General features: G+C 35.8%; 1 protein-coding gene across 1 annotated transcript in view; it reads right to left on the minus strand.

The window, feature by feature from the left end:
* The window catches only part of CNTLN (centlein), a 198,432-nt gene that overhangs the window by 117,820 nt on the left and 56,411 nt on the right, over positions 1 to 24,201 (minus strand). The window contains exons 7-8 of the mRNA XM_049794315.1: positions 15,721 to 15,883; positions 6,114 to 6,305 (exon numbers count right to left, since the gene is read on the minus strand). Coding sequence (XP_049650272.1) covers positions 6,114 to 6,305; positions 15,721 to 15,883 — 355 coding nt within the window. The remainder of the gene's footprint in view (positions 1 to 6,113; positions 6,306 to 15,720; positions 15,884 to 24,201) is intronic.

Here is a 24,201-nt window from a genome sequence, read left to right on the forward strand (position 1 = left end):
TTGAGTTGCTCTTTCCATTATAAACCCTGCATTTTCAGTATCTTGGTCCTTTTCGATTATTGTACATTGAAATAGATAAATGGAATGTCAAACTAAACTAAGTAAAAATTAAACTATTCTTCAAAACTGGATTCAGGTTTTCCTTTCTGTCCTTTTAACACTCTAGAACAGGATGCAGGTTCGTTTTCAAAAGTTATGCAGTACCTTTCTAAAGTACACTGCATTTCTTTTTTTAAAAAGTGATTTCAAAAGCTGCACAGAACCACTATTCCTTGTTTTATAGACAATACATGCCGGCATCTTGGCACGCCTACACCATTGCAGGTGGAGTCCCAAATTGTCTTAGCAAAACACACCCAACTGTAACTGAAATTGCATTTTGTGGTGATCAAATGCTAATATTCTGTGATACCAATAGCAACAATGACTCACAGACTTTATTAGAAAGTTACAACTCCACATAGCTTTTCTGAGGACAAGGGTATGGCTTGAACCACAAAGTACAAATGCCTTTCTATGCGTCTGTGTTAACCCAGAATTGTGCAGTTCAAATACAAAAACTTTCTAGAAAAATAATACTACTACTTCAACAAAGACCTGTGTTTTCTCCTTTCCACCTTGTTTAAAAGACACATATACAAGACATTTTAAGTGTAGTTTCACAACACATTGGTATAAAAAATAATGTTTGGAAACTAATAGTTACTACTGCTTCTTTGACTGAGAATCAGAGACATGTTTATACTAGTTTTTTAAAAAAGTATTTAGCTGTAAACTGCCATATTAAATTTGCTATAAAAAATACAAATAAGATTAAAATGACATCATTAATATTGAAGATATATGTCTTAAATTTAAAGGTTAAATTATACTTATCTATGTATTGCAAACACCAGAAAATACAATTAATTACAAACATATTTAAATATGGAGCAAATTTAAATTTACAAGCTACAATCTATACATGTCTTTATTGTAAGGGGAAGAATAATCTCCAAATCTCCAAATAATCTCCAAATAACAGATAGTTTGCAGCTTAAGGGAATACAACTCTTTGAAAAATGTTACTGATATCTTCCATCATTAAAAACTAACTATTTACTCAGTAAGTTGTTGCCTAAATCGGTCAATTTCACCTGCATTTTACTTTCTTCAAAGCCCAAGCCTTCGAGCAAACAGTGATAGTCTTTTGCCTTCCTCAATGTGCTGCAGTATTACATAGTTCTAAATGTTCACTATGATTTCATGTAACCTTGTCCTATACAAATACTTTTTTACTACAGTATTTGTTATCTCCTTAAAAAATTACATTTTGAGATCTCTGTGATCAATTTCGGTGCTTCTTTAATAAACTGAGTTTTTCTAAAAAACTTAGATATTTGTAGCAAGCTTTGACCCATAGGGGGAGCAATACCGAGAAACCTTTAATTAAAATAAATTAAATGGGTAAGTTTTCTAACAGTAAAGCCCAAACAAATGTAATATAAAAAGCATTTTCTTAGGAATTAGTTTCAGTAGCTGAAATAATCCCAACCTAGAAAAGAAAATTTACAGCATTACACTTTGAACAGCATATCTGCCTCTTGGTATGCTGTGTCCTTAACAAGAAATAGAAAATTAAGCCTCAAAAGTGTACTTAAAATATTCACATTGCAATACTAAGTATAGTGGGCAAAATCTAGAACCACTAAAATAAATGAGAGTTACCCCCTCCAACTGATTTTTTACCATTATATTTTAATCTAAAGCAGTATTTTAAAGACTGTACTATCTGAGCTAAATAAACTGAAATCACTGAAATACTGATGTTAGAAAACCAGGAAGTCACAATCTGACAATAAGACTTCAAGGACTTTTGCATGGCAACAATGGATGCAGTTTTTCTTGAAATATTTTATTTACATATTCCTCATATAAATCTTTCTAGATGCACATTTTTATTTTAGTTACAAGTCTGCATTTTTTTTTCTAATAAGCTTAAGTTACATCTGTGTGCAATTTCTACTTTCATTGTTTTACTGGAATTTTCTATTCTGACTACTTTTAAAAACTTCATGAGAAATTAAGATATTATTATAAAAGTGCAAGTGAATTCTGTATTAGGTTGAATGCACATACCCGTTAGATGCTACGGTTACAGATAAAAATGTCTGTTAATTACTGTTCTTTGATCAAGTATCATCCCTTAATACTGTCTTTGATGCCTGCACATGTATGAGAAGTAGAAGTCAAGACAGAAATTACTTCTTCCATTCAGTAAACATATTTAAGTATTTACTATTCACATGGATAACAGTTATGGTATACTAACCATACAACTAAATGTATAGTATACATCTCAGGGCTAAAAATGAACACTAATAATGAAACAGAACCCAAACAATTAGATGAGATGAAATTAATCAAACCCCACAGGTTTATGGTTTGAAAACTATTTAAAATGGTTTTGTTCTGTTCTTTTTTATGGTGTAGTGTTAGCATAGATGTAACTAAAAAGACTTCCAAATTCAAAGATGCCTAATCTCTCTGATCAGAGAAAAGGTATGTGAGAGCGGCTGTATGCACATATGCGCACACACTAAGATGTAAACAGAAGTGTATTGTAAAGCAGATTCAAATTCTTCATCATGCACATTACCAGAATAGTCAAAATAAAATCAACCAAAAGTCTGCTCTCACAAACACAAGTGCCACACTGACTAGAATAAGATTACAACATTTTAAAAGGCGTATTTTACCCCTAGTGAAAGAAAACTGAGATATTCTTGCTAATAAAGCAAACAACATAAAACTCATTTTTGCCTGACTACAATGTAATTTCAACAGCAAGAATAGTCCAAATCCAGGAAGAAGTATGTGTTAACATATGCAACATTGACACATAATCTTCCTGGGTAGTGAAAATCTGAAGAAGATATATTAGTGCTGTCGACAGACCGTTAGCATGTCCCACAGGATGAACTTTCAGCAAGGCATGAATCTGAACATGCTCAAGAAATCAGTACTGTACAGCAGAAATACAAACGCCATTTAAACCAACTTCCTTTTTTAGGAGAGATTGTTTTAAAAAATAGGGACAGGAAAACTTGTAGATGCCTACATTGCTTTGGTTATCTTGTTAGTTAAGCCTCTAATCCAAATCCATCCTATTCTACTGATGTTGCAGTCAAGAGACAGTAGAATGAGTTAGGTTCTCTTAATCACATTTAACTTCAGACGTTCACAAATGACCAGGATTCTGGTTATCTAACAGGTCAAAGAAGTAATGATAGGTAATCACTTTTTTCCCCTGCAGAAACCTCAGCTGAGTAACCACACAATAATCATTAACTTTCTAACATTTATGCAAGATAGTAAAGTTGGTAAAGGGAAATTTGGCTGTCGTCAAAACGCAGCCAACAATGAGCATTATGATAGCTTCCCAGAAGGCATGCTCTGGACTTTCAACCAGCGCAAGATTGCATGTCAACAAAATTTGGGATATTTGCTATAGCAGAATGGAAGACTGTTAGTCAAGAGAAAATATTAAGCATGTTAAGCACGCAAGCACATACTGCTTAACATCTCTGTTCTCCTACAAATCTAGCAACTATGGACGCTTCCTATGCATATTTCCTTCCCTATGAGGCTGCTTCAGTAACACTAATCATTTGTCCCATTACAGCCTGTTTTAAGATTAATTTACTGAAAAATGAAGGTTCATACACTGCACTTAGTTTACTGTATTACACTGATTAACATAAGTTGTCTGCTTTTACTTCCTACCATGTCTTTTCCACTACCTTGGTAAATACCTGACTGAGATCATGATAGATCACATAAATGTTCAGCTGATATATTTCTGTAGAAGGTCAGATTGAACCTACATCCATTAACAAAACAGCAGATTCTCTGAATAACCATGACAAGTGCACTCCTTCAAATACGCTGGGAACAGGGAGAGTGCCAGAGAGTCTAAAAGGCTGAGATAGCATCAAAATGAAAAATAGCAGAAAGCCAACAGAAGGAAAATAATTATTTTTACCCATGTTCACCATTAAGTAATTTATGACTGCTACATAATTGGATCCTAATTTACATAGAGCATACTGGTTAAGGTACTTCAAGTTCAGACACCAGCAGGAGGAGACATAGAATAAATCAACAAAAGAAATAGTAACAATTCACTCACATTGGATGTGATTCATTTAAAACATCCAAAGGAAATCAAGTATAAAGCGGAATCACCAATTGCAGATTGTCACTGGCTTCTAAAGTAGTCTTACTTTTAACCTCGGAAATTTCCTAAAGTTCTTTTAAGTGGTAAACAAAATTGATCTGAGTGAAATTGTCTACTTGGATTTGAAATGGATTTCAGCAAAGTTCCACACTAGGAGCTCTTAAAGAAAACCAACTGCTGTATTTTAAGGGAAGAAAAAATCTTACAGTTAAAGAATTGCTTTAATTATGAGTAATTATTATTTAAGTACTAGCAATAAATGCTTAGTTTACTCAGTAGTCACCTGTGGTGTCCTATATGTTCAAAAATACAGAAAAGTAGGAGGCTAGTGTAGTAACAAATTTTTCTAATACTACTAAGCTATTCAAGATAATAAAGACGAAAAGCCAATGCCAAATATTTACACCAGGTCCACATGGGATACGGCATGACTGTGTAATAAACTGTCACACAATATCCAGGCTAGACAATACAGGTGGTGTTCATGGAGGAAAGCATTCTAACATCACTTCACAAAGACAACAAAGGCCTCCTTAAGATCAGGAAATATAATCCAGAGATATAATAAAAGGTTTTGTGATAAAAAAATTAAATAGTCTGACTAAACTGAAAAAAACTCTTTAGAGCAATACAATACGATGAAAGCAGAATGATTTATTCAGAAGTACAGTCTGAGAATTCAAAAACCATGAACCAAAGCTATGTTTAGAGCAGTAACAGCTTGAGACTAATTTTATAACATTTCAAAAAATCCACCAAAATCTTCTAAAAAAACCCCAACGCTAATTATTTCTAAGATTCAGAAAAAGGTCAAAAATATATCAAGAGGTAAACACTCCACAAGAAAGACTTAAAAGAATGTATTCAATCATTTCTGAAACAAAATTATCAAATCATTAGATTGAGGGGAACTTTAAAAATCATACAAAATATGGGTTAAGCATTTTATGATAAACACCTAAGTAATTAACTCTGGAATGACTATCATGAACACATCCAGGATATACTGCACAAACTTTGAGGAATTAAACACTAAGATTTTTTCTAATATTCAAGTTCCTTTGGGCTCATGAATATAGTACTCAATTACAGATCTACCTTATGTACACACACTGTTTCGCATTTAACAAGCATTATCACCTTAACTATTTTGCCTTTTCTGCTTAATCAAGGGAAAGAGTGCTAGTAAAACTGAAATGCATAAGTACATCTCATTGACAAATCTATGGAAGGAACTAAGCAACAGTTTACGAAACCATTGTGGGTAGATCATTTCAAAGCCTTTCAAACTCACTTTAAGTCATAAATTGGCCTTTGGACAATGTCAGGGGTATGTATACATGTAAGATCTGGCACACTTGTAAAGTTGGAGGCCTGTTAGTATGAATGACAGATTTATTATAATAGTTCCAAACGGCACATTAAAAGCTTAGACATTTTTAGACAAATATTTCCTCCCACCGTAATATTTTCTTTAGATCTATGTTCTAAAGTTTAGTTGCATGGTCAGAATAATGAAACAAGACCAATAGATCTCACTTTCACAGAGGAAATGCAGAAACTTCACAGGTTTTTTCTAGGAATTTTTTTTCCAGAACAAAATGACTTTCGGTTCTTTTTGGTGGTTTTTTTTGGTGTGTCTTTGTTAGAGAATATAAATGAGAGTCTTGTTTAATACTGACACCATTACTCAGGTTTTTTTCATAGGACAGATTTAATTGTGAAGTACCTTCTATTGGCAACAGCAGAAATAGTTACACGACTGCAGCAGCATAGTTGCACAGTTTTTCTTGAAAAAACCCAACAACCTGCAATTTCCTTTAAAACTCTCTGGTACAGATGCTTAACTTTAAATATGAAGGAACAACTTTTATTATTCTAGAAGTGGACTCACCTGTACTTCACATTTTGGAGAATTCTGATGTACTGCATTTAAAGCACCACGAGCCTGTTGAAGTTGCTCTTGTAACTGACAAATCTTTTGATCTTTTCCAAGTAACTGATCCTGAAGAGAGGCACAGCTTCGCTGCAGTTGAATTTCACTTGTTTTAACAGTTTCAAAACATGAAGTCAATTCATTATAAAGCTATGAGAGGGGAGAAGAGAAATAACAGCATTAAAAATAACTTCAGTGAAGATAGCCATATAAATAGAGAAGTAAAGAAAGTATAATTTCAGCAGCTTATCCACAAAGATCACCCTCTCTTTATTACGTTTTGACAATTCTTTCAGACATCTTGTCCTCCTGCCTCCTGTCAAGTTCTATACAATTGAAAGTAGTGATTACAATAATCACTGAAATTTTCTGAAAGAAGGTTTTTCTAGAAAAGCACAGTTTACATTACAATATTATCAGTTTCAGTTGCTTCTTTATGGCATTTGTGAATAGAAATGGACACCTAAAAATCAAGATTTATTTTACTTCTTGAATGGTTCATATAAAATACAGAAAATACAAAAGAAAATAAAATCCCTTACTGAGAATAGCCAAAAACTTGAAACATCTGTCCTGGGAATGAAATTAAAGGAGTAAGAATACCAAATACCATCCTTGTCTTTTATAGAGTAGTTTGATCTTTTAAAACTAACATTTTTAATATAGCTTGGATAGCAATACAGTGAATCCACTAATGCTTACTGCATTTTCCATGAAGTGTAAAATGGTTCTTTAAATAATTATTCTGTGGGATTTTTTTTACATTAAGAATAAAACCCAGAGATGATATTAGAATTTCCTATCCCTTGCTATTGCTCAACTGTTTTTTCTGAAACAAGAATATTGTATAATATTCGGCACTCACTTTAGAAGAGATTCCATACACACAAAGAAATTCTAGAACAACATCTAAGTAATAACTAGCACTACATGCCATCTAACTGACAAAAAGAACTTATTTTGCAAGAATAAGAGAACTTAACCAACCCATCCCTCCGTTTTTACCCTTTTTTCAATATAAAAATCTGAAAACTGTTTAAAAAAACCCAGCTTATTAAAAAAGTTTGAAAAACAAATTTGTAGTTGAAGAACAACAGTACAGATTCTGAAGGAAATACATAACTCTACATCTTTACTACCTAAGCATACATTCCTCTCTTTCTTCATTTCAATCCTTCATTCCTTTTGTCCTTTTTTCTCAAAATAAACAATATTCCCTCCAACTATTTATTCTACCATATAATAACCTGTAGAAGGCATGCACATACTTGTGCAGCTGACAGTTTTCTTCAGAAAATCCATTTCTGCCATTCCAACCAAAGGAAATTAAATAAGAAAATCAGAACTTCCAAATCTATCAATAATGTTAGTAAGTACAAGGAACTAACACAAGTCATTTTACTTGTAAAAACATTATTTTACTCTTCATTTTACTTTTTGTCTTGTCAGCTTTACTTAAATTATACACTTCTTTCTCCCTTTCATCTGCTTACATTGCTTAGAAGTTAAAGCCTTTGAAAAATAATCACAACTTTTAGATTTGGAAACTGTCTACCTAACACTTTGTGAGGAATTTGGAAACAATAATCTCCCTTCCCTTCCTTCTTCCTATAATTTTTTACTCCCATGGGCTCTCAAAATCCAATTAGGACAAAGTAAATTACTTCTTGCCTATTTCCAAAGCAGATCAGAGATCATGACTCTCAGGCAAAATTAATTCAAAGTCCAGATAGATTGATATTTTGAATGACTCCGAGTCTTAAAAATTAAACTTTTGCATGGAAATTTCTGTGCCTACTGAATCCTTCTTATATATTTAAGAAAGCTTACATCACTTCTAGAAATACAAGTTCAAGATTAGCCAATTTCTTATGGAAATCAGTAAGTATCTCACAGGAAAATAAACAGTTCATTTATCAAAACCCATGCATTTTTAGAGAAAGTCCTTCCAAACGAATGGAACATCAAGACACAGTTACTTCCAGCTATAAATATATAAGCTCATTAGCTAGATCATACTGGTACGACAATTTGCTGGTTTTATGACTAGCAGCACTTAAGTGGTTGTAATTATAGTATCTGAAAGGTAACATCCTAGTAAGATGAATGGAGAACATCAAAAATATGATGCTTTTTTCTAGCTGGCAGCCACATCCCCTAATGTAGCTAATGGGTATTTTTGGTAGTCAGCATTTGTCAGGACAAGACAAATAGCATGTCTTTTTACTTGCATAAACTTTTCCAACCTTTCCTGCTTTGAAAACAGCAATAACAAAACACATACATTTCAAGTATAAAACTAGTTATGTACATAAAACCACATTCACATGATTCATCTTTTTACACTGAGGTTTGTTGTTTTTTTTAAACACCACCAATGTATGAGTTTATAGGAGTCAGATTCCCCCCCCCCCCAAGTTATTGAACATCAGGAAATTTCAAAATGAAAACAATCTGTATGAAACGAAATAGTTTTATCTACTGTCCACAGATAACTAGAAGAGCTTCCAAATTTACATTTAGCTCCCTATCTTTTCTTTTATGGCCATGCATTCTTTTGTGCAATAAATACAGGCTTAATGTTTACATTGGATGATTTGGGGGGTTTCTGCTCATTTCTGACCCTGTTTTACAAGAGGCATATTTAATCACACTGCAGTAAGCACATTCCTGAACATACAGAACTGTACAACACAGTGAAACAAGTCTACCATTAACAAAGATATAGAAAGTCAGGTGTAGAGACAAGACGTAAAATGGAGATCAGAGGACTAGAGATGGAACATTGGGTAGAAAACCCAAAAGAAAGAAAAATGTATTGTAAATTATTTATCTCAGAACTAGTAAGCTTCACAGGGGAGTGAAATCTTGACTGTACATAAATGAGTGGTTATACCTTACATGAATGTCAGTAAGACATTTACCCAAGAACAAGAGATTTACTCATGGAATTGTTTAATCCCCAAGAAGAGATATAAAAAAAAAAAAAAAAATTATGCTTACAAGATAGAAAGAAAAAGGAAAATATTTAAAATCATTCTTTATACATTTGGTAGTTGAAAAAAGAAGGCAAAAAAAGGCAACAGGCAGGGACATAAGACTGCTTTGCAAAAACTGTTGCACTGAATGTATTTTCAGAATCTCGTTCTAATGCCTTAGAGCTGTCCTTTCTCTGACAGGCAACCTAGACTGTTACAGGTGAAGGTACTTAAAAACAAATAAAAAAAGATTAAAAGTTTCTGAAAGCAGTACACTGTAATAATTTTAGTCAATATGACACAAGAGCATTATTTATCAGCCAGGAAGGAAAAGTAACTTAGCTGAATTACAAAAAATAAACTATCCCATATTTCTCAGCTACCCGAACAATCTCCTAAATTGATTCAACTGATTTTACCAGAAAACACTTTTTGCTAGATCTTTGAAGAGTTACTTAAAACAGAAAACTTCATTAGAACAATAGGTGTGCTTAAGGTCATCAAGTAACCTAAAAATGCCAGACCAAAACTAGGACTTCCAGGAGAACCAAAAGATGTGACTTAACGCCTGCTCACATGTGATAGAAAAAACTTAACAGCCTGATAATGGTGGGGTGAGGTAAAGTACTGACATACATTAAATATGCGTGATGACAAAATTAAGTTAGGTCAGAGCAAGGAAAGCCGAGGAATTCCAACAAAACCCAGTAAAACTAAATAATTCACCCATGCTATCTATTGTAGTGCCAGAATCAACAAAACTGCAGAGTGAAACAGTTGACAAAAATGACCAACACTAACATTATACAAGTGTGCAGGATTTATTTTAAACTAGGTTTAGACTGCTCCTGTGTACTGAATGCCAATTAATGTCTGGGACACATTTTTGGTTCCAAAATAATTTCCAGTTCTGTAACCTAAAAGGCATTTAGTTAATGGTCTGATACACTTTTCTATGATATCAACTAAAGCGCAGAAAGTGGAGACATCCGGGAGATTTCTTTCAAAAGTATACTCCTGTGAGGAACTAACAGTAAGGTTGATCTGTTAAAATACAACAGTAGCCTATTATATACACGGAGTGTAAAACAAATATTCTCCTACGTTAATTGTGTAATCTAAATGCTCACACCCTAAAAAACAGTTTATTACAGAGACCTGAGTAAATGAATCCAAACATACAGTAATATTGAATATATATTAATGACACAGATGAATAAAAGTCTACATTAAGACACAATAAAACTATAAGGGAAACTATTACAGCACCATTGCAGAAATCCAGTTACAAGATGTTTATGAGAACTTTAAAAGAACAAGGGCAGAAATCAGCTGGAGGAGCTCTACGGTGAAACTGAAAAGGCGGTCCAGACAGACTATATGCAGCACGTTTGTGGCATTTAGTTTTAAAATGGAAAAGCAGACGTAGAGTGATTTTTTTAAGATGAGAGACCATGAAGCTTACCTATGATACAAGAGAAAAATATCAGACACAAGCAAGAGGTTAAGAACAAAAACAAAAGAAAGTACAGAATGGATGTAAGTAACATCAGATAAAAGGCAAGCAAGAGTCACTAGTATAAGCTAAAAGAGAAGATTTGCTTTCTTCAACTTTATGGTAGTATGTAATTGCAAATACCACGGTTGTTTTGCAAACCATGTAAAATGGGTAACTTCAGCAATATACCTTCTCAAAAATAACAGAAAAGAACATAAAAGGACATTTCTGTCTTTTTTTATTAGTGTAACTACTGCAAAAATTCAAACTGTTGAGTGTATTTACTTCAATGAATCCAGTACTTCCTATTTCTGGGCTGCTTTTTTGAACATATAAAATTTTTGACACATTTCTCTCAGAAATACTGTTTATCAGCCACAACTTCTCTGTGAAATGCTACCAAAACCTATTTAGAATTCTTCTGTCTGTATACTGTACTGTCAGAGAACATTCAGCAGGCTTGTGAAGAACACCAGTCCTAGTTAATGCAGAAAAATGTTAATAATTCATACTGCAAATGGTATTGTTTAAAATCCTCCATTGTGGGACCAATCTGATCATACACAAAATTCAGATAAATCATATAATTCTAACTCCGATCAAAATTGGCATTACTCACAAACATATTTAAGCAAGCTTAATCTTAAGATTTTTCTTCCTTTCTTGGTGTACAACTCCTTTTGCAGTGTCTCACCAGTTTACATGATTTCTTTCATCTACAGCTCTCATATTGTAAAAACATATTATCATTGCCAGAAACATTAAGACAACAGTTTGCAAATATTGGTGACAGATTTAGAATTATAGATTATTTATAATTCTAATACTTAAGCAAATACTGAAGCATTCTGCAGGTACTAATCTACACCATTACACACAGGAACAACAGCACACTAAGAATATCAGTATGGCATTTTTCAAGCATGAAAATTATCACCCATGAGTGCAGAGTTTAATGTCACCCTGAGAGAACCAGAGTATACCCAGAATTTTTTCAACTTTAACCTATGGGTACATCTGATGCCAAAATCTACTCGCTAGCATGTGACCAACTGTACTGGTGTTTGGCATAAAAGAAACAGACTAACCTAATCAACACATTTCCCAAAAGAAAAAACAGTATTAGAGCTAGAACTAAAGTGTGAGATAATCTTTGTTAAAGATCTGAGATTCTCACAGCTTTCACAGACAAAGTGGACTACAAAAATGATGATTCATTATTAGTGATGTGGGCTTCAGCATATTTGACTGGACAGTTTTTCTCAGCTCTTACCATGTGTAAAAAGAACTTTTGTTTTTCATTCCAATTTGAGGGAGAACTTTCATTGTTACTACCATCTACATATCTATGTGGTTTTAGCTTTTATTTGTGAATTTGTGAATTTAATGCTGCTTGCATAAAAATAAACATATTATATGATTTTTAACTATGATTAAAGGTTGTTGCAGTCACAAAAAAGACTGGAAGTGGTAAAATTTAACCTTAGGATGGCAAAGCCAGTAACTTGAAATTTTTATTACAATTTCTCAGGCTTGAAAGAAAGCAAACTATTTCCCCACACTGACACCATGGGAAGGACTAGCAAAGGCAACTGCAGGCACAAAATTAACCACAACATCCAAAAATGTATCTGACACTACCCTGTTTTTATCTACTTTGTGGTGCACTTGATGCAGACTTCCGCAATGCCTCATAATTGAAAAACTCTTACTGTGTTTTCTAATTATGTCAAAAATCTAACTATTGAGCAATGCTTTTCTTTATCACAGACATGTGCTGTACCACTATCCACAGTATTGTCTATCTGAGAGCTAAGTTCCAGGACACATTTTCCTATTTAATGACAAATAATAGTATTTCCACTTCACTAAAAGAGCCTTACAATAAGAGATTTTTAATCAGTATGATTAACAAAGAACTTAAAGGCCACATTAGATCACGGGAAAGCACTGTATTACAAAAAAAAAAGGCCTTAAATTGTAAATTTCAGAAAACTGTGATAAGCTGGCTAAGGAGTTCAGAATCTCTTCTTGTCTTATTATCCCCAGTATTGATTGAAGTCTCTCCACCTTGAAATTGTTGGTGAGGACAAATCTATTGAGTCTCATTAAATCCAGCACAGGAATGAAGTCCCCGGAGCATTTGGGACCACTAAAACAGATACTATACATTTTAGAAAAATATTCCCTATCCTTAAGAATGAGAACTACAGCTGCAATATGAAATAGATACCAATTTGTTTCCATAAATGCTGTAACGTAAAGGAGTTATTGTAGAACACAGCACCCTTAAAATTTGTACTTAAAGAAAAAAAAAAGGTAGTAGTATGTCAAGTCAACACATCTTGATAAAACAGATTACAGATCTTCACATGTGTATGCAGCCCACTACAGCTAGACTTGGAAGAGAATTTGTGGTCCTCAATGGATTTACACATAATCCAGTGCAAGTTCATGACCTTGATCTGGTTTATCAGAAATAGTTTTTCTTTTATTCAGTGTACTGTTTCATGCTACACATTAACATCAGCACAAAAGTCGGTTCTTTCTAAATGGTAGACTGTTAAGATGAACTTGGAATATGTGAGCCAACCACCTCGCCTGAGCTATAGCATGTACTGCCTATCTGACCGCTAACAGAGAGGTCATTGATCTTGCTGTAAGGGACAATATATCACTGGATGTACACACTGATAGGCTCAATGCCATTTGGAGAAGTAGGAAAATATTCCTTTGTGAATATGTTTATGGAATAGCTGACACATCCTTATCTAGCTGTTGCAGCCTGCATATTATTAATGCATGGAAGACAAACAGAACATACATTTGTCTGCAATAGTTTGCCTTTCTCATTCAAGGGAAAAATAGGCATTTGTATTTTTTTTATAGATGCTGAGCCCTGCTGTGACTTCAGTAGGACTGCACATCTTGTGATTTGGAAAATGCATGTTACTTTGAAGCAACTGCAGTTGGGTATTTTCTACAGTTCTTCTGATCAGAAGTATAGAACAGGATTGTCATGATAAAGGAACTCCTTTTCCCCTCCTAAGTTCTGTCAACTCAATTTGCCACAAACAGTAGTAGATCTATTTAACTGTGACATAGGGAAATCAACTTTTTTTTTTTTTTTTTAATAAAATATATACTTTTTTTTTTTAAAACATATCTTTATAAAAAACAAAAAGAACAGAATTTTTCCAGGTCCATTAGATATTTTGGTATTTTACAAAAAGACAGCTTATCAGTTCCACAATAGTAATTTGTCAGAATATTTGAGTTGACTTTTGCTGGTTTAAACCTTACTCCTCCACGTAGGAAAAATATGGAATTCAACACCTCCAAAACAGCAAATTTTAGGGTCATCTGTGAGTTGGAAGTATTTGGCAGCTATCAAAAGAAGGGCCTTATCTTCAAAACCATACTATTCTTGTTCTTGTTGCATGATCAGCTAAGCGGAAGTCTTAAGCTCTGCTAAGACAGACCAAGAACTGTGAACCAGCTTTCTGAAGCAATTCGCAATTTTGAGCCAAGTCCAGTTTAGAAGTGGCCTGCTGCTATAGCTATATAAGTATACCCACCAATTTTCCATAATACATAAGTAACTTATTATAGCAAAATTAGTTTTCATAGGACAGGTCAAACTCCAAATTGAAGTAATACTGGCAAAATCCTATTGTGCAAGGTAAAGTGACCATTATAAAGAGTTTTGTCATGCTTTGAAACAGTCTCATGAAAACCCAGTTTTATTTTTCTTCCTATGTTGTAGAACTAGTCTGGAAGAATAGGGTCTTATAAACACTGATGAGGAGAGTTCATATTATCTTCATTGTGCCTTTTTTTTTTTTTGAGTGACTCAAAGGATCTCTTTAACACCTATAGAAGCACTGACTTGAGAATGAAAAATGAAATAGCAACTCTTGATACCTACATTCTGTATTTTTTAATTTTTTTTTTTACTTCTATAATTTATTTTGTCTTGACCCAGACAGGTAGAACTCTCCCTGTTTTGTACGCGCTCTGAACAACTTTGATGGAAGTTTACCTGTAGCTTGGCTGCGCTACTATTGTAGTGAATAAAAGACTTAGAGTCACCGCAGTCAATGATGAACTTGCACAGAGTTAAGTACGCAAGAATGTGCTGGGCACTATGTGCTACAAAATGCCAGCCAAACACATCTTTAGACACCCAGTACTGATTCTGGCTTGACATAGGCCTAGCTTCACAATTTTATGACAAACTGCATACTCAAGTAAGATGATAAAGGGAAACACCTGTTTTCTGAAAAAGCAGTGACAGTACACAATTTGAGACAACAGTTCCAAGATTGGTAGAAGGTACATGAAAGTTGTATATACCACTTCTTCCTTCCCAATGTTTCTAAAAAGGAAGGAAGGAAACATATCCTCTGTATTTCTTACAGATTGAAAAACACATCCATACAATTTGTTACACTTAAAAAAGTACTGAGTACTGCACATGTGACAGTTCTTCAGAGTTAAGAGTTTTTCCTGGCATTCATCAAAAATATGAATCTGTTCTGTAAATGTTAAATATAGTTAAATTGTTTTGAATTAGTTATCTATTTATCTATTTAAAAAGCTATTATGGCAGCAATTTTTCCAGTTAATTTTGATAGAGCAGGATTTTGCATCTTAAACCAGTAAAATTGTTTGAGATTCACACAAATACATTATTTACAAGTGAAAGGAATTTCTTCTTGTAAATTACCCAAAACAAATTGGAGAATTTAGTAATTGAAAGCTCTAGGAGAGGAAGAAGAAGAAAAACACAGGTAACACAAAATTACATAAAGAAATTTATATGCTTGGCAGTTCACTCCTATTTTTCTTCAGATACAACTAAATCTTAATTTTTAAGGCTCATCAGCTCAATGTAAGCAAAGGGCCATATATGCTGGTACGTAATTAGGCCAATAATCTGTTACTCTGCCAACCATATTTTAGTAACAATAAAGGTCCAGAGATCTAAAGGATGCAGCACTACACAGTTCTTTGATTAGTCTGTCCATTGATATTGTACAGATGGATATTAAAATGAACCCTGTGATCATAAAGCAGAATGACATACTTTTTGATATGATGTTGTTTCAGCTGCGTGAGCATCTTCTTGGTCTTTCAGTACTTTTTGTGTATCAGTATTGAGAGCCTGAAGCTGCTTTATCAGCTCAGCCTGCTGTGCTGTATGTTCAATGTTTTGTCTGTAAAGATTCTGCAGCTGCTGTAACTCCTTCCTGTGCAAAACAAGCAATAAAGAGAAATTAAGAAAAAGAACAACAATGACCTCCGTTAAACAATTGTGTTCAAATAATTTTATTGTAGATAATGAGCTTCCTATTTTCATTTATTTTTCTGTCAATTGCCTTATAAACACTAGAAGTTACATATAAAATATTTATCACATCCTCTTGTGAAATATCTACAAAACAGTTAAGTTTCAAAATGGAATGCCTTTCAATTTCCCTCTAATGCTCTAACTGCTCTCAAATAAATGGATTTTCACTACTGCATCAACACTTTCTAATCAATATTCAGTTAACTCTTTAGCAGTAAGTATCAAAATGTAAAATATTTAGAACTGTAAATGGACTGTAAAATAAGTTGTGGGTTTGGGTTTTTTTAATCAGAACTATAAGAAAAAAAATACACTTTTTTCTTAACTTGCAAAGTATGTGTAAAGCAAGTCTGTTTTCTGAAATGCATATACTCCCTGTCTGCTGATAAATTACTTTTTGTCTGCAGGTATAGCATACTGCAACAACTATAAGCAAAGTAAACTTTGGTGTGTACTGTATAACACAACAATAAAAGCTCTATAAACACATGAAAAGGAATCATGTTGTAACGCAACCATAGGATAGATCTACTATAATAAGTCTGCTGGAGAATTTTACTGTAGTGCTGATAGATTTCAAATTAAGGCGCAAACAAAGATCAATACCTACTACTTATTATAAACAGTGATTAAAAACCTGGAATATTTTCTGTAACACGTTAAAAGCTCAGATGACTCCATTAATCCCTTTTATACATTTTCTACTTAATTCCCTGTTTAATTCACAAGCATATTTCACACTAGTATTACATACAGATACTGAAATATAAGTTTATCACTCCAACTGACTTTCTTCCTTACTTCCTCAGAGAATTTTCTCAGTGACCTCCAACACACATGCAACTTCTCTGTGCCTAGAATTATCATTAACAAGAGTTATCATTACATTTTTGTGCTACTGCGGGAGATGTCCAGGCAAATATTAGCATACAAAAGGTAAGCAGCAGTACCAGCTTCATTGTGTTTTCCTGAGAAACCACAGAATGATGAAGAAACCATTTTAAAGGAACTTTCCAAAAAATATTTCTTAAGACCTGTGCCACTACTTAATATGTTGATTATTTGTTAAAGGTACAATATGTCAATAATTATATAAAAATTAAAATTATATGTACCACAATAGCAGTCAGACAACTGAATGTTGTTAAAAAAAGCACTAGTTAAAAAAGCCTGTTAACAGGCGAGTACAGGAGAAGACTTAAGGACACGCTTACTTAACAGTATTTAAATCCTACCTTTCTCAATGAGATGTAAGGTAGCTTCTCAAAATGAACAACAGTAGAGGTGCATTAGGGACTCTTTATGTAACAAAACCAAAGTGCAACTGCAGAATGTACTTCATATGTACTAATTTAATTCTGTTAACAAGCACAGCAGCCGAAATAAGGACATAGCTATACGTTAGCGCTTTCCAACAGGCCTTTTACATTAGCCTTTTACAACAGGCTTCCAAACAAGCCCTTGCTTCATTTCCCTAACTGTGAGTATGCAGTAGAAAATGACACATCTTTGCAGTTAAAACACAGATTACATTAATTTTGCACAGGTACTCCACCCAGATCTTCGTTTTGCTGTGGAAGGGAAAAAAACGGGGTAACACTGAATCCTCAGATACTGTTGGAAAAGTTGGTAGTAACTGTTGCCAAGACCACTCTGCTATATTTCTGCTCTTTAATTTGTATGCAAACATCAATGCAGTTATCTGTGTCTGTCACCTGAGAATGCATAGTATTATGAGTTCTCTAATGGTCTGCCCACAAACAGTATTAAGGTCAATGGGAATCTTTTTTGTTGACTTTATCAGGCTTTGAGTCATACCCTAAAGGGGAGGGGATGGGGAGGAAGCTAAACCTTGCAGCCACCCAACAACTGCAGCACAGTCAGAACACATATTAACATGTTTGTTCGCGTTAAACTCAAGTTTTTAAACATAAGGAAACTCAGTCACAGTCCCATTACACCACATTTTAAAAATCAAACTTTATTTCTTCATACACGTATCCTGACTTGCTTTATTTTTCTTGTTTTGAGTAAAAAGTTATACAAACCAAAATAGTTGCAATCTGAAAAATTCCTGAGACAAAGAAATACACAACCACTGTATTTAACTTGCAGTTGTACGTTACAGCTGCTTTTATCCTCTTTATTAAATTAGGTACTATTTTTTCATTGTAAATCCACCAGGCGAACATCCTTTTATTTCATTTTTACACAGGAAGGATGAAATTATGCTCAATCTTACCAGGAATTATTCAGCAGCAATGGTGCAATACAAATACATTCACAGAATGAAGCACCTTTGGAAACAGACAGGCCAACGTGGTGAGAGGAGCTTTAAACTAGAAATGGCTGGGGACAGACATGTTGACCAAGTAACAAGCAAGGGAGCTGTGGCCTGAGCTGGCAAGCAAAGGGCACAGGTTGGTGTGGACAGGAAAGACCTTGTGATGAACAATATGAGGCTCAGGGAGGACCACCTCAAGTGTATACATGTAAACAAGGGAGTGCTGACAGGACATCAGGATGGGGGAGGCTCTTTAGCCTTCCTAGGAAATAAGCGCAACTCTGTGCCCATTTGAAGTTGCTGTTCAAATGCACACAGCATGTCCCCATAGAGGATGACAGGAGGAACTAAGAGATCTGTCTGAAGTTGCAGGGCTCACTGGGACCACGGAGACAACGTGGGATAACTGACATGACTGGAGTGCTGCCCTGCATGGATACAGGCTCTTTAAGAAGGACAGCCGGGGATGGCAAGAATTTGCCCTTCATGTGAAAGAGCAGTGTAAATGGATGGAGCTCTGCCTTGGGATGGGCAATGAGCCAGCTGAGACCATGTGGGTCAGGTGTGGGCAGACCAATGTGGATGACATGGTGGCTGCCTGCTGATCCTTTCTGGTCAGGAAGAAGAAAAAAGTCCTCTTTAGAAAACTGGAAGAAGAATCATGTTTGCAGGCCCTTGTCTTCATGGTGTACTTGAATCACTCCAGTATATATGCTGGAGGGACAACACAGCAGGACACAGGCAATCCAGGAGGTTTCTGGAATGCTTTGATGATAACTTCTTGCCACAGGCAATCAGCAGGCTGATGAGGGAAGACACATTACTGGACCTCATACTTACAAACAAGGAAGAACTGGTCAGGGATCTAAAGGCCAGGGGCAACCTTGTCTGCAGCCACCTTGAGAAGATGGGAGTTCAGAATTATGAGAGGAAGGAGAAAGGCAAAAAGCAGATTCACAAGCCTGGCTTTCAGAAGAGCAGATCTGGGCATTTTCAGGGACCTACTTGGAAGAATCCCAATATAATATCAGCCTGGAGAGAAGAAGAATACATGAGAGCTGGTTGATTTTCAAGAATCACCTCCTCCAAGACCAACAATGCTACAATGGTCCATTCCAGAGAGCAAGAAGTCAAGCAAAGGTAGCAGGAAGCTTGCATGAATGAACAAGGATCTCCCCTGACTAAAGTCAAATGTAAAAGGAAGGATACAAGATGTAGAAGCAGGGACAGGAGACCAGGAGGAATTTAGACATTGTCTAAGCATGCAGGGATAGGGTTAGGAAAGCCAAAATCTCTGTGGAGTTGAATATGGTGAGGGACATGAAGGGCAACAAGAAGCTTCTGTAAGTACATCAGCAGCAAAATGAAGACAAGGGATAAAGTGGGTTCACTGCCAATAACAGCAGGGGCTCTAGTAACAAAGAACATAAAAAGACCACAACACCCAATGCCTTCTTCATCTCTGTCTTCAAAGGTAACATTTGCCTCCAGCAATCCCAGGTCCCTCTGACTCATAGTCTCAGTGGAGGAGGATCAGATCAGGGAATACTTAAAAAAAATGGACATACACATGTCCATGGGACTTGATGTGATGCACCTATGAGTGCTGGGAGAGGCTCAATATCTTTGAAAGGTCATGGCTATCAGGGGATGTTCCTGAGGACCAGAAAGCATGTCACTCCTATGTTCACGTAAGATCTGAAAAGCTAGAGCAGTCAGCCTTACCTCAGTCCCTGGGAAGGTGATGGACCACATAAAGGACAAGAAGATCATTGGGAGTAGCCATCATGAATTTACAAAGGAGAAATGAGGCTTAACCAACCTGAGAGCCTTCTCTGATGAAATTGCTAGCACAGTGGATGTTGTTTATTTTGACTGTAGTAGGCTTTTGACAGTCTTTCAAGAAATGGTTATAGACAGACTGACGAGGTAAAGACTAGATAAGTGGACAATAAGGTGGACTTGAACCTGGCTGACTGTGATCAGCGGCAGAAAGTCCAGTTGACGGCAAGGCACTAGTGGAGTATCCTAGGGGCTAAAATTGAGGTCAACACTTTTTCAGATCTTCATTAATGACTTAGACAATGGGACAGAGTGCACCGTATCAAGTTTGCTGATGACACAAAACTGGGGGCAGTGGTGGTTTCACCGGACATTTGTGCTGCCATTCAGAGGGACCTCAACAGGCTGGACAAATGGGCTGACAGGAACCTCATGAAGTTCAACAAAGAGAAGTGCAAATTACTGCCCTTGGGGAGTAATAACCCCATGTACTAGCACAGGCTGGGGACTGACCAGCTTGTCAGAAAATGCCCTGGGGATCCTGGTGGACACTAATGTGCCATTGTGGCAAAGGCCAATGACATCCTGAGCTGCACTTTGCCAGCAGGGGGAGGGAGGTGATCTCTCCCCTCTCTTCAGAAGTGGTAAGACACATCTGGTGGTGTGTCCAGTTTTGGGCTCACCAGCACAAGAGAGGACATACTGGAATAAGTCCAGCGAAGGACCACAAAGATGATGAAACAATTGGAACATCTACCATACATAGAGAGCCTGGGAAGGCTCAGACTGTTAGCCTGGAGAAGGGAAAGCTCAGGGGAACATTATCAACATGTATAAATACCTGATGGGAGTCTATAAAGAAGATGCAGACAGACTTTTCTCAGTGGTGCCCAGTCACAGGAAAAGAGGCAATGAGCACAAATAAAAAACACATGGAGTTCCATTTAAACATAAGAAAAGTATTTTTATCCTGTAAGAGTGGTCAAACACTGGAACAGGCTGCCCAGGGAGGTTGTGGAGTCCCCATTCTTGGACATACTCAAATTCAGCTAGACACCATCCAGGGCAGCCTGCTGTAGCTGGTAGTGTTCAAGCAGAGGACTGGACCTGCTGGAGCAGCAGGACTACACTATTTCCAGAGGTGCCTGCCAGTCTGAACCACTCAGTGATTGTGTGCTTCTGTTACTAATTTGCTTGCAGCATGCTCAAAGAGAGCATACAAAAACAACACCATGATAATCAGAAAAAACAGTTACAAGATAAAAATTAATTTCTGATCAAAATATCTATTAATACGCTTACTCAAATGAGCAAACTACTAAGCACTCTACAAGAGAGACACCTGCCTGTCACTGCAGCAGGGTAAGGGTGTCCAGTCCTAAAGAAAATGATCCTTTCAGGTAAGCATGTAATAGAAGAAATAGTAAAAAATTGCAAATGGAATGTAACAAAGGTAATGAGTGGCATTTAAAATATGTGCCTGTATACACACCCACATAGATTTATGCATATATGCATCTATACATACATACAAAGATATGTAGAAATATATACATCTACATGTAAAATATATAAATCATATGTGGATGCATACATGTACACACACAACTAGGATATATGTATACAAATATAAGCACATATTGATAAAATGTTTCGATATACTGTACACTCTAAACACAAACACAAACCTAAAAAAAAGACACCAGCAGCAGCACTAATTGAAAAAACAATATTCTTTCAGCTAAGCACCAAAATTGAAACACCTACTAGGTCTATTTTTTCCCTACCACCCCACCCTCCCCATAAACAAATACACCTTGATACACTGAGAGTATTTAACTCCATTTAACATTGAAGTCACCAGATATTACTGAGAAAAAACAACAACCCTCTGTCTCTAATCTAACACCTGAAGACCGATACAATGGGAAACCAAGAAATTCACAGAAAGTGAGCTGCACTCTTCAAATCATAAGGAACAGCCTGCCATAAAAAATAGTCAGGATTTTCTCAAGTCAACATAGAAGAGCATAACTAAATTATTTCAGCTGCTAAAGTAAGATTACAATCACGTTAGTAGATTTTTGCTTTAAACATTGCAAGGTTGACAGTACATGACGACACTACAAACTAGATTGCAGCAAGGCTCAAAGATTTGACACCTTGTCCTGCCAATAACAGTATTTAAGATTCATCCTACTGTTTAAGGTAGAGATAGCTCTGGTGTTCACATCTGACAAGAGTGGGAACTAATGTTTCCTCCCATCCTTACAGGATAACATTAAATAAAACCTTTATGTCCAGCACATACCACCAGTTTAAGAGTAAACTGTGACTTCCCAGAGATGTAAATGAAATGAGTAGCTACTGTCACTCCAGAAGCTATATAACTGTGCTGCAAATAGAGTTAATGTTCATCATACCCACCACTTCAGGTGATGCTGTTGGCTTTCTATCACCACCACAAGTTTTGGAGAATAGGATGGCATTCTGAATACCTCAGCTACCCCCACTACCAAGGGAATATAAGGGGGTTTGGGGTAATTCAGGAAATCTCTAGATTCCATTACCTGTAGCTTAGAAATACAACATAGTGACAGGCACTATGAATTATGGCTTCTCAGGGGAACGGCATAGATACTATGAAATGGTTTACAGCACACAGCAAAGAATAACCTGAAAATCCCAGAGCACCAAAATAAGGGCTGAGTAGAAATCCGACTGCCTCATAATTTACAGCATGGAGGTAAACAGCAACAGCAGTGGGGTGGGGAAAGGGGAGGGGGGGGTGTTCAAAAAAAAAGGCACAGTATCGTTACAAAAGAAGTGGTTGTAAAATGATGGACTAGAGATTAATCAAAGGAATGTTGTCATGGTACACACTTCCAGTAAGAAAACAGGGGCAAGCAATTCTAATTCATTTTAGAATAGAGCTTACTATATTTGAAAACAGTTTAATATTTCCTAGATACCTGTGACAGCATGGCTCAAGTCCCAGTGAGTCAAGGAAACCTCTCAAGTTTGATGTTCAGAGTTCCACCAGACCTCTGGGCCAGTGCAACACAGACACCGAGTGCTCAGCAGTAAACACAAAGTTCTAAATCCTGACATTTAGCATAATTTTAAAACAAAAAAAATTACAGAGATGCATTGGAGTTAATCTTCAGAAACAAACAGCAAGATTTAATGTTCTTCAAGTACATGAAAATTGAAAGGCTACCAGGGACTCTAAATAGATCCAGAAAATCTGTGCTGAACGGAAACATGAAAAATATGACAAGGAAATGTGCTTCACAGTTACTTCAGGAGTTTGAAATTAAACCCACTGAGATCAAGAGTGCTTTGCAAAAATAAAGCCAGCAAAGAAAGGTTGTGACTTCTTGAAGACATCCACTGTGCATGATGGACCCTGTAAATACTGTCTGTTCACTGCTCTTCAAAAATTTATCTTCCACACCTCAGAAGTATGTGACAGACTTTTACTGACACTAGGTGGGATTTTCAAAAACACCTGCTATTCTGTAGAGCCAGAGTTAAAATGGAGTACTTCTTCAAAATTTTGGTCTCCGCTAATTTGCTGAAAAAGACTGCCCCTTAAAGAAAACACTTCTCTTAATGTCTACAAAAAGTTACTGTTAAACTGAAAAAAGCTTTTACTAACAAACTGACAGATATGCAGAACAGAGCAAGAACTTATGACTGCACAAGAAACAGAGCACCAGACCAGTTTACACGTTGACGCTTAGAGACTTTCTTTTCCAATTGATTTTAGCATCTACTGTAAAAATTTCAGACAGTATTACCAAGGTGTCAGCTGAAGAAGTGTTCTTCTGGATCTGCCTATACTGCATACAAAAGAAGACACCAAATGAAGAAAGCCAGTTTTCCTTCCTTTTTTCCTCCAGAGTTAGTTTCTAATAATTACAGCTGTGCTCCTGGTCTGTGTTCAAAAAGGGGGGACGGTGGGGAAGGCAGACAGGCAGCAGACTGGGAGAGATAGACAGAGCAGTGGGGAGAACAGAAAGATTTGCAAATCACATTGTCTTTTTCAGGTCCAAAAGTTTGATACTGATGATGGGAAACTGGAGATAGTCAGGTAGATGGGGTATTTTCCACACTATTTGTCAAATAGTTTTCTGCCAGCATTAAAT

The sequence above is a fragment of the Accipiter gentilis genome, chromosome Z (genome assembly GCF_929443795.1).
Source record: "Accipiter gentilis chromosome Z, bAccGen1.1, whole genome shotgun sequence".
In the NCBI taxonomy this organism is placed as follows: Eukaryota; Metazoa; Chordata; class Aves; order Accipitriformes; family Accipitridae; genus Astur; species Astur gentilis.